We start from the raw sequence: 10,797 nt of genomic DNA on the forward strand, positions 1-10,797 counted from the left end.
CTTTCACTGTTGAATGCAACATAATGGAATATGTGCCGGCTGTACAAATATGTATTGCAACGTAAGTGTAGATGATCTTTGGTTAATTTATTTGGGAAAATGCGGTTGAACTATTTCGTAGATACAATGCCCCATGATGCAAATTGCGGACAGTTCCTCTTGTGAAAATACAGCTGAACTATTTCGTACGTAGATACAAAACTAAAAGATGTGAAGTCACTCAAATTATAAAAACTACAAATGAGCCGATACCTGCCTGTGTAAAGGCGCAATACCGCCAATATGTTTAAAACTGTTTTGAGTAACATGGTCTCCATTGACAGTCACGTTGATAGGAATCGTATGGGAGGTCCCGGGCGGGTCACGGGGCGTGTCGGCGCCGTTGAGACGCACGCCTACCAAAGGCGGCATTACGCTTTGGCATCAGCATGCTGTACTCAATAAAGATTAGTCTCTACCTGAACACTCTCGTATTACTGTAAATACACTTAAGTTCGCGGGGATTTGATTTCGCGTTAAGGATGACATGGGTGTGGTGGTTTTAGGTTCCAGGCAGCGCTATAGTCACATACTGCTGCAATAATGATAAAAGACCGGCGTCTTTACGTACATCTAGTCACAGGTAGTCACTGATCTAAGTCATCTAACCATATCTCCCCACTGGATACGTAGTACAGTACATTGTGCACTTGTAAATCGACAACTGTACTTTACGTGATGTAACATAGTTAGAAACTGTTATCCTATGTTTGTGCTAGTGTTTCTGACTAAAAATCCCACCCCCTTGGTGGTCCAGCTGGCCACTTCGCATTATTGCACCAGCCGGATAATTGCACCAAATGCGCTGACAAATGGGAGGTGCAGTTAAGCGGATTCTACTGCATCTTATTAAACTGACTCATTAAGTGCCCATCACCGCTATCATGAGAGAAGTACCGCTACCCTAAGTCATTTGAATCAAATGTCAGCGAATCCCCACCCCTCACCTGCCAACGGGAGTGGTGACCGAGTGGCAGTCAAGTTGCCCTTGACCTTTCACCTCCATTATGGCGGATATGTTGTTATTGTAGAGATCCGGGATCCTGCAAGCTACGGTCGGGTTTTGCATCCAACTTCTCTTGGGATAGGAGGTAAGATAGACAATTAGCTTTATGAAAGTCAAAAGCGCTCTCGTTGTACTGGTTGACTTGAACAGGCGCGGCCACATTCCTTGTACGATTTGTTTTTGTCTGGTGATTTTCGTCTGGACTATGACAGAACTGACCGCCGACAAGGACCTACGACAATCCTTTCCGTCGGACTGCTGAATTCTGTATGTACGACACATGCACGATTGTCCTAAGACTATCCTTGTCAATCTGCTGTCGTAAACCTGTCGTACGGCGAATGTAATACGGTCGTGACCTTTGATAGGTTGTAACTACGCGCTTGTACGTGCAGACTGAACTTTAGGTACAGTAACGTTACTTCAACACTTTATCTTTGATATTGGCGAAGTCTATTTGTCGAAATCCCTCTGGATCTACCAGCTAGTTTGTATTTAGAACCAGTCTCTGATTCATGACCGTTGGACGGACAACTTGAGTTAACCAATGTCGCAAAATTGAGGTCACCTGAGGTAATGAGGTCTCTGGGCATACATTTTATCAACCTGTCAGCCTGTCGCAGTTCAGCCCATGGCTACAAACTTTATCTGTGTCATATAAGCTGTAAACATGGTGTTGCGCACCAGTTTTGTACTGTTAGTACTAGTAGTGATCCGTTAGAAGTGGTTGATACTTTCACACTTAGACGTGCTCCACTTCAATCAAGGACGTGCTCGTAGTACAAGTATTAAAGTACAATGTAGCTCTCGGTCAAGAAGTCACGGGTCAAGATTCACCAGGATTCGAACCTGCAGTCCTGTGATTGCTACGCAACAACACGCACTTCAATCACTTAACAAAGCAGTACAATACAATACAATACAATACAATAATGCACTTGATTGATGTGACCACGTGTACACACATGTGCAACAGCTTTAAAGTCTCCCATTGAATGAAATGTTGTGAGACATGTACTGTCCTGTTTTCGACAAACAACTCTGCAGTAACGTTAACCATTAAATAATTAACCATTGTAAGCTGAAACTTTTAATTTTGCACTTGCGAAAGAACAGTCGTAACAGGACATAACAGGCGGATAAAGCCTTCTTTCCTGGATGCAGTATCAAGGTATCAAGGTAACACCTGTTTCTGCAGTAAGAGATTATTACATTGTAAATTCTGCTATATTTCAGCTACAGCAAGGCGCCATATGGCGACTGTCCTCCGACGTTTTGCCGTCCCGGCTACCTTGATACCCCTATGCCTTCCTGTTTGCCTCTTCACCTTCGCCAGACTCAACCCGGAGAAGGCAACAGCCTACTACAAACCTGTGTTCCTCTGGCTTTGCGCCAGACTCAAAAGATTCAACCAGAAACGATTTTCTACATTGAAAGATGACATCTTTTCTGGACTAAAGGAACAGGATGGGACATCTCTGCAAGTTTTGGAGATAGGATCGGGGAAAGGAACAAACTTCGAATACTTTCCCCCAAGAACTTCTGTGATTGTGGTTGACCCGAACCCCCACTCTAAGCTGGATTTTGAAGAAAATTCCAGACAGTACCCGGATGTGAAGGTAGGAACGATAAACTAAAGATCTCGTAATATGAAATGGATATACAAAGGTAACAGTTGCAAGCAATTTACATTATGTTTACCTTCACATGGTCTAGCCTAACAAACATTGCTCTGTTTATTCTTAATAAAACACATTGATATGTATATATGGTGACCAGCACCTACAGCTCTGTCCTGCCACTTGCTACATTACTAGTATGTAATCGATAAACCGCTGGGTGTCTACTACTTTACCCGTAACCATGGTGACAACCGTATGGGTCAGGTCATTGATCATAATTGTTTGAAACTGGTGAAACAGAGAAAAGAATGTTTCCTTTCCGTGAAGGTAAAAATGATAAGCTGTTTACTTTTTACTAAACCAGGTGACGAAGTTCGTTGTTGCGGGTGCAGAGGACATGGCTGACGTGGCGGAGGGATCTATGGACGCTGTCGTGTGTACTTTGGTGCTGTGCTCCGTCCATGACGTCGACGCCGTTCTTGGAGAGGTCAAGAGAGTTCTCAAACCGGTAATATCACAAAAGCGTCAATACTAAAACTTGCTGGGATCCTTGCTCCTAAATGAAATGGCGGAAACCTGACCAACAGTGACATATCATTTGGATACACTTGATCTTACTTATTTATTTGGCTGTAAAAAATAACCCAACTTGCCGAAGGCTATTACAAAGGGTTAGCCCTGGAAACTGAACAATATACAAAAGTCAAGACAAACTTTCATTTCAACAATAAAGTACCTTTGAAAAATAAATTGCTAGCTATTGCTTTTGATAACATCCACCACAACCATTAATGTTCCTAGTCCTCGACAGTGGATACGCTTCGAGAACTACCTTCGTTCCCTTGTCAATAGTTGTTGCTGCCCCCAACACCCACCCACCTATATGTCAATATTAGAGTCCAAGGACACCAACTTGAGTGTACATGCGTGCCGTCCCACACAAATATATTCGGCGGTAAGCTAACGTGAGCGCCGTCCCATACCTAACTTGTACCGCCCACACAAATGATAGTGCGTGCAAAGCCCTTATCTTACCTGACCTGCGGCACATTGGCGGGGTTGCTGCGTCCTAGACTGGATTTATGTTACCCTTCACTTGATATATGTAATGGGAATATAATACAAAACGTACAAGTATGACTAGAAGACAGCAAAACACACAAAGGGTGAAAAGATTCGTTTTTATCGATGAAATTCGTCGATCCGCGTGCTGTCAAATCGCTTGGCCGCAGCAAGGTCGCCAACGTGCCGCAGGTCCAGTGAGATAGGGGCTTAGATCACTACATATACTTAGATATCCCGCTACAGTTACTGTACAACGCCAAATGTGTCCCCAAAGAAAACGAACAACACAAAACGCTGTGTCTCTTTTATTCAGGGCGGGAAGTTCTACTACCTGGAGCACGTGAGGCACCCGACCCTAACCCGGGTACAGCACCTACAGGACCGGTTCAACCCGGTCTTCTACTCACTAGGGGACGGCTGCAATATCAACAGGGACACGTGGAAAAACATTGACAATGTTGGCTTCTCAAACGTCAAGTACAAAATGGAGGTCAACATCAGGCCCAAGTTCATGTTTAACATGCTGTACGGGACAGCTACAAAGTAGGCTAATCAAAATCAAACCGGGTAAAAGAATAGATAAGAATAGCTACACTGCTACTATTGTGAATGATATCGGTATTGTTTACATATTCATAATTATATGAACAATGTGCTTTAAAACGGAATTTCATACATGCTTCTCGACCAAGCTGCCTCGAAAAAGTCATTGCTAAAATACATTCCTCACTGAGCAAGAGAGCGGAAGTGAAATGCTAAAAAAGAACAATTGTATATCTTGTATCAAAAGGGGTTCAGATAGAAAGTTTTATTTAACGTTTTCGACAATCTAGGAATTGTATTGTAGAATATTTCGATGTTGAACTCAGTTGACGGGTTTTGTGCAAAAGATGATAGTTTGGTGAGTTCTCTTTGTTGTGTTGGAACAGAGTCGCGATGCTGCTATTACATAAGCAAAGCTGAGCACTATGAATATGCCACCGTGTATAAATATCAACGTTACGTGACTAACTTATAGAAGGATGTAGCCTCTACTTGATTTGAATATTACATCGTTCGAAATATCAACACCCAAGTCCTTCCCTCCACAGACGAGTCAGTGGTCTGTTTGTTTGTTTGTTTTTTGTTTTATCAAGATCCCCATTAGCGTTCAATTTCTATAAATGTCACAATTAAATCAAATTAAAATAATTTAAAAAACACACAATTGGTAGACAGAAATGTCGGGAGAGGAAGATGTCAAATGTCAACATAAGATAACGGAAAGATAATCTTGGTATTGTATGCACAGAAATCCAAAAGTAATAATAATTGACAATGATATAAGTAACGTAAATAAACTGAGCATACAAATGTATACAGAAGGGTGCAATAAAAAGTTTTCATAATGACAAAACATAAATATGTTCGTGGTTCGTTCTGCTTGACATATTTGGGCCATAGACTATGAGGAGACAATTCTAGTCGAGACACCTACGATATAATATAAAACCACAGAGGTCCGAAATGCCAAAGTTCTTTTGCAGCATCAATCTTCTTGTGTGCACTTTTCAACCCATTCACCCACCTGTCCACTCCCTCGCTTCCTTATTGTCACTTCGTTGACTTGATACAATACCCTAGTCCTCATGGGTATATTCAGTATCAACTTTCATATCAGCAAAATAGATTTGACGCGTCCATTTACTAAATTAAATAACTCTGGCGTGAGTCACTCGGCACTAACTCTGGGGTAGTTCTAAGCGGTAGATTTGGCTCAAATAACAAAATGATGGTGGAATATAAGGAGATGGTAGAAGATGGGAGTGTGGCATCGACTCCGAAACGGTCGGCTAGCGGGAGTAATATGTCCACTCCGGTCCGGATGAGGGAGCCGTCGGCGGCGGCGAGTGTTACCTCCACCCCGGCGCGGCGGTACGGGGACGTCTCCGTGAGTACCAGCAGGAGCGCCACTCCGAAGCGGAGGACCAGGAGCACGTTGGACGGGAGGGGGATGAGGGACGACCCGCCGCCGATCGTCGGTATACTCGGCTGTGGGGAGTTCGGGCTGGCACTGTCTAGGAAACTACTGAAGTCTGGATACCAGGTACAGATATAGTTCTGTCTTAGGTATCTCTCTCGTTCGTATGTATGTATGTGTTTGTTTTTGTGTGTTTGTTTGTTTTTTTCGTTTGTGCGCGCACGCGCGCGCGCGTGTGTGTGTTTCTTGAGTCTCTCGTTTGTATGTACAAATGTATGTGTTTGTGTGTCACTGTGTGTGTGTGTGTGTGTGTGTGTGTGTGTGTGTGTGTGTGTGTGTGTGTGTGTGTGTGTGTGTGTGTGTGTGTTTGTTTCTTTGTGCGGGTGTGTGTGTTGTTTTCTTGACGTCTGGATACCAGGTACAGGTTTAGTTCTGTCTTAAGTCCCTCGTTCGTATGTATGTGTCAATGTGCGTGTGTATACATGCGTGTGCGCGTGTGTGTGTACACGCGCGCGCGTGTATGTGTAGCTTACTTAAAATTTCACTGTTGGTATATTTTAATCGCGCGTCCGATGCAACGCTGACCAAAGAGAACAAAAGAGATTCGGCAGTTATAATAGGTTTAGATAGCAGGCTAATTGCCGTATACGCATCACGTTCCGGCGACGCCGTGCTTTCACAGGTAGTGTTAGGAACACGTGACCATGAGGCAATGAAGAACCTGGTGCCGCTGGGCGTGACGCTCACCACGCGGTACGAGGCGGTACTGCAGGCTGAGGTGGTGTTCCTGGCAGTCCGGAGGGACCACTACGACCAGCTGGGGTTCCTGACGGACGCCATGAGCGGGAAAATCCTGGTGGACGTCAGCATCACCAGCAGGTTTAACGACGGTGAGAAGGATTTGGTTGTTAATTTGTATACATTCTTTCCAAAACATTTCTTCCCCCTGCAAGACGTCGTCGTTGAACAGCGAATGGGCCGGGGAGAAGTCGAAACGCACTATTTCGACCTAAAAAGTTACGTTTTCGACCGATTATCAAGTTTATGAAGGGTATTATTCAGTCCTCGGTCGAAATATGATGTGGACAGCACTGAGAACATCAACAGGTCAGGAATAGTTCATAAAGCGGAACTTCCCCTCTTTATGTTCAGCACGTCTACCAGAAATAGACAAGATAATTTGACTAACTTATTTGTAACGGTAACTGTATATTTGAATGCTTCCTTCATATCTGAAGGTTTGCGTTCTAACGCGGAGTACCTCCAGTGGCGGCTGTTCCCGTCCTGCAGGGTTGTGAAGGGGTTTAACGTCATCCCGGCAGCCGCGCTGGACGCCGAACTCATGGACGGGCCCAAACAGGTACGGACTGCGTGTACACATGACCTTCTCCTCTGTATTATTTCATTTTCCTCCGCTCACTTGGAGATATATAGACAGCATTAAATCTTGAAAAACACACCTGCAGTTCAAAAACAAACCTCTTGTGTTGGGTGGTGGTGGGGGCTCTATACCGCTTTTTCTAACCCCCAAAAGCTGTCTAAACCCCACAGAAGGAAAGTCGCTAGGAAGGCTAAAATTGACTTGTATCTCCTTGTTCGCATGCAAGACCTTCATGTTTCCAAGTCCTCAACAGTTTTGATTTATCAGATTCACACTAGAGACGAACGCAATGTCATACTTCAAAGAAACAACTCTATTGATATTACCTACAGATATATCTCTGTGGCGATGACCACCACGCCAAAGCTACGGTCACCCATATCGTGTACGACCTCGGGTTCATTCCCGTGGACCTCGGCGCGCTGAAGTCGGCAGGGCACATCGAGACCATCCCCGCCCGCTTCCTGCCGTACTGGGGCCTGCCTGTAAGCGTCGGCATCTGGCTCTTCATCGTCATGTTTCTGTACGTCATGATTCAGGTAGGATGTGTGTGAATTCTTGAGGTGTCCTGTTTGGTAGAGGTTCGCCAGGAAACTGCTTTGGAAATGTGATAACTACCTCCAACAGTGTTAACTTTATACTAGTAAAAGAAGTATACTGATATCATTTCTTTCCAACATTGTAGACCCACAGAAATTGTAAACCCAATGACAGCACATTATGCTTTTTTACTACTACAAGGATCTACTTCATTTTCATGCTAACAAAATTGTGATATTTTCGATACTGTTGATATTTTGATTGATTGTACAGGTAAGTTTCCGTGATTGACATCGATTGTACACCAACTCGTATTGTTTCCTCTTGTTTGTTTTTCGTTATCCCTCTTATATCTTTAATGTATATACGTTTAACTGTGTTTTTACTCAATGTAATTGTTTTATATCTATAGTTCTGTTTTTGAGGCAAGGGCTTCTTATAAGAATTTTGCTTTTTACCCTACTCTCGATAAGTAGTTTGATAAAATGAAAATATAAATATTTCAAATATTGCGCGAGAAAAGTACATTGTATTGTATCATATTGCGTCGTGTTGTGTTACGTTAAAACGGCGCTCCAGTCACATTGTAATTGTGTTTCGGTCACATAGGAAACCGTAAACAGCGCTACATCAGTCGCATGTGTTTGCATTGTGTTCCGATATTTCTCTTGTTTCTCCAGGACATAATCCGCCCGTCTGTCTCGGACGGTTCAAACGAGCTCTCCCGCCTCCCCCTTTTCCTGGTCAACCGCGTCTTGGCGTTCGTGGCCGGGACCTTACTGTCCGCGGCGTTCTTCCCAGACATCTTCATCCGGCTGGTGCGCATCTTCAAGGGGTACGGGTACCGCGACTTCCCCGTGTGGCTCGGGGAGTGGCGCAAGGCCCGGCGGCACATCTGCCTGGTCGGGGTGATCGTAGGAGCCGTGCATGCCATCATGTCCCTCACCATCCTCGGGCCCACATACTACCCCGAGCTGTACGAGAAAACGTCCAACCGCGGGATCCCGGCCCTTGGTAAGAGGATGTCTGTCCAATAGGACTTTGTATAGAGTTAACGTTGTTTATAGCTTTCAGTATAGATTAACACAGACAACGAGGACGCCGTCTGTCTTTGTGAGAGGAGTGTAATTAGGAAGATATGTGGTGTATTTCAGGATTTATCGGAAATAGTTAACGTTGTTAACGTTGTTTATGTAGATTTCAATATCGATTACAAAAGATAATGAGGACGTCGTCTGTCCTTATAGGGGAGGAGGGTAAGTAGGAGGATGCCTGTTGTATTTTGTGATTTTCCGTTTATATGACGAATTATGAAAGGATGTGGCTATGTTACATCACAGCGTAGTCGTCTCCTTCTCTTCCCCACAGGAAAGATGGTGTGGTGTGGGGAGGCGTTTGTGTCCATGGGGGCGGTGTGTCTCTCAGCTCTGCTCATTCTGGGGATCGCCAACATGCCCTCGGGGAAGGAGAAGCTGAACTGGCGGGAGACGACCTTCCTGTGGTCGAACCTCGGGACAGTCGCGCTGTTCACCGCCACCTTCCACGTGGTGTTCCTGGGGATACAGGTGTACCCGAACGGGTCCCTCTACAGGTGAGACCGGTACAGGTGTACCCGAACGGGTCCCTCTACAGGTGAGACCGGTACAGGTGCACCCTAACGGGTGCCCCACTAGGTGGCGCTGTGAAAAGTGCGGTTCCAAACGTGACTGAGTTTGTATCCCCCCATATTTTGGTTCATGACTGCTGTAAACTATCGTATCCATTGATTGATTGACCTACCGCAAAACTTTCCGTAGAGTTGGTGCACGTGGCAGAGTATTTGCTGATCAGTAGTGTTGGAGAGCATCATACAGCAGGTGTCTACGATCCTGAAGGGGACGAGGTGGCCTTGTGGTTAAGGTTATTAACTTAGAGAGCCACACCTGAGAATTAAAGAACTCACCTCAGTTGTCGAAAAAGGAAGGGGTCCATCCAGGTGTGAGTGGAAGAAACCTTACAGTTCGGCCCTACGCCACTTGTACGCGTAGCGTACAAAACAGATGTGCTACGCATAAAGGCGATTCACAGGTTATGAAAAAAAAAACTTTGTGTCATTTTTCTGTATCCTTCCAGCCTATTCACCCTGCCGGTGTCCCTGATCTCCCTGTTCCCCCTGGCGGCTGTGGTTCTGCTGAAGTGCGTGACGCTGATTCCGTACCTACAGAAACACGTCATCAGCATCCGGGACATGATGCAGGGCAGGAAGAGGCTGGACGAAGGGGACGAGTTCGTCGAGTGTGTGGTGGTGAACCTGTGAACGACATCGAAGGATCCGTCCTTGGTGCTGACGTCACCTTCACTGTAATACATGAAGTATGGGCTGTTTCCGCAGTAGCTAGTTCGGTGGACGCCTTTGAAAAGTCTGTCATTTGACTCCATAGGAACGTTAAATGCTAAATTGTTCATATCTGTCGTATTGTTAACTCACATTGTCACAATTTTTGTCCGAGCGTTTGTATCGTTAGCTTAACATATTCAGATCCAATCGTTATAAAAACAATATGAAAAATGCGTATAGAGGAAGCATAGTTGGATGGTTCAGCCAACATCGTATACGTATGAACACTTATTCGATGTCACCAGGAAGGTTTTCAACAGCATACATTTCCTTTAACTTACCTAAGTGTATTTGGAGGACTTATGGTTTACAGTTGTCTATGATGACTTATTTCCGGGGTATAGAGAAGAAAACAAATAATTTTGCTGAATATCTCTTCAAAGATTCTATTCATTATGTTACAATTAAAGATGTTTGATTTCATGAGGAGCTAGGCAAATGTATGATATACGTGTTATCTTTTTCGGAGATTGGAATGACAGATATCGATGACGACCCTTTGCCTAACACGTTTTCACTTAAGAAAAGTGGAAATTCTATCCCTTTTCAAGAGCAATCATGGTTCTTCGGAAATCCCTTGCCATTTTCAGTTGGACGAATACGTATTATCACTGAACCGCGCCAAATTATTGCGGCAACTTTGCGAAAGTTCGCCAGTTTCCCCTTGCGGCACACGGACGTTCGACGCACGGGTAAAATACGTGACCTCTACAAAAAATTGCCGCGCCAGGAATGTCACATTCTGAGTTTCGGGGTCATCTGAAATTAGATAGAAGATGACTTTATTGGAAGTCGCAGTGTTGCCAC

The 10,797-nt window shown here is 44.5% G+C and overlaps 2 protein-coding genes across 2 annotated transcripts; both read left to right on the forward strand.

Annotated features, from left to right (window-relative positions):
• Window positions 1-7: 7 nt before the first annotated feature.
• Window positions 8-4,818, forward strand: LOC136436487 (thiol S-methyltransferase TMT1B-like). Its single transcript, XM_066430490.1, has 4 exons — window positions 8-1,130; window positions 2,282-2,664; window positions 3,032-3,175; window positions 4,046-4,818. The coding sequence occupies exons 1-4, from the start codon at window positions 962-964 to the stop codon at window positions 4,277-4,279; spliced, it is 930 nt and encodes a 309-aa protein (XP_066286587.1). The 5' UTR covers window positions 8-961; the 3' UTR covers window positions 4,280-4,818.
• Window positions 4,819-4,935: 117 nt separating this feature from the next.
• Window positions 4,936-10,429, forward strand: LOC136436485 (metalloreductase STEAP3-like). The gene is made up of 7 exons (XM_066430487.1): window positions 4,936-5,818; window positions 6,375-6,582; window positions 6,931-7,052; window positions 7,406-7,612; window positions 8,294-8,627; window positions 8,982-9,204; window positions 9,726-10,429. The coding sequence occupies exons 1-7, from the start codon at window positions 5,501-5,503 to the stop codon at window positions 9,907-9,909; spliced, it is 1,596 nt and encodes a 531-aa protein (XP_066286584.1). The 5' UTR covers window positions 4,936-5,500; the 3' UTR covers window positions 9,910-10,429.
• Window positions 10,430-10,797: the final 368 nt, after the last annotated feature.

Source organism: Branchiostoma lanceolatum, chromosome 6 (assembly GCF_035083965.1).
Source record: "Branchiostoma lanceolatum isolate klBraLanc5 chromosome 6, klBraLanc5.hap2, whole genome shotgun sequence".
NCBI classification, from domain to species: domain Eukaryota; kingdom Metazoa; phylum Chordata; class Leptocardii; order Amphioxiformes; family Branchiostomatidae; genus Branchiostoma; species Branchiostoma lanceolatum.

Coding starts and splice junctions, on each gene's coding strand:
- LOC136436487 (XM_066430490.1), top strand. CDS start 962: ATGTCAGCGAATCCCCACCCCTCACCTGCCAACGGGAGTGGTGACCGA. Junction 2,665..3,031: donor GACAGTACCCGGATGTGAAG/GTAGGAACGATA, acceptor TTACTAAACCAG/GTGACGAAGTTCGTTGTTGC. Junction 3,176..4,045: donor TCAAGAGAGTTCTCAAACCG/GTAATATCACAA, acceptor TCTTTTATTCAG/GGCGGGAAGTTCTACTACCT.
- LOC136436485 (XM_066430487.1), top strand. CDS start 5,501: ATGATGGTGGAATATAAGGAGATGGTAGAAGATGGGAGTGTGGCATCG. Junction 7,053..7,405: donor TCATGGACGGGCCCAAACAG/GTACGGACTGCG, acceptor TATTACCTACAG/ATATATCTCTGTGGCGATGA. Junction 8,628..8,981: donor CCGCGGGATCCCGGCCCTTG/GTAAGAGGATGT, acceptor TCTTCCCCACAG/GAAAGATGGTGTGGTGTGGG.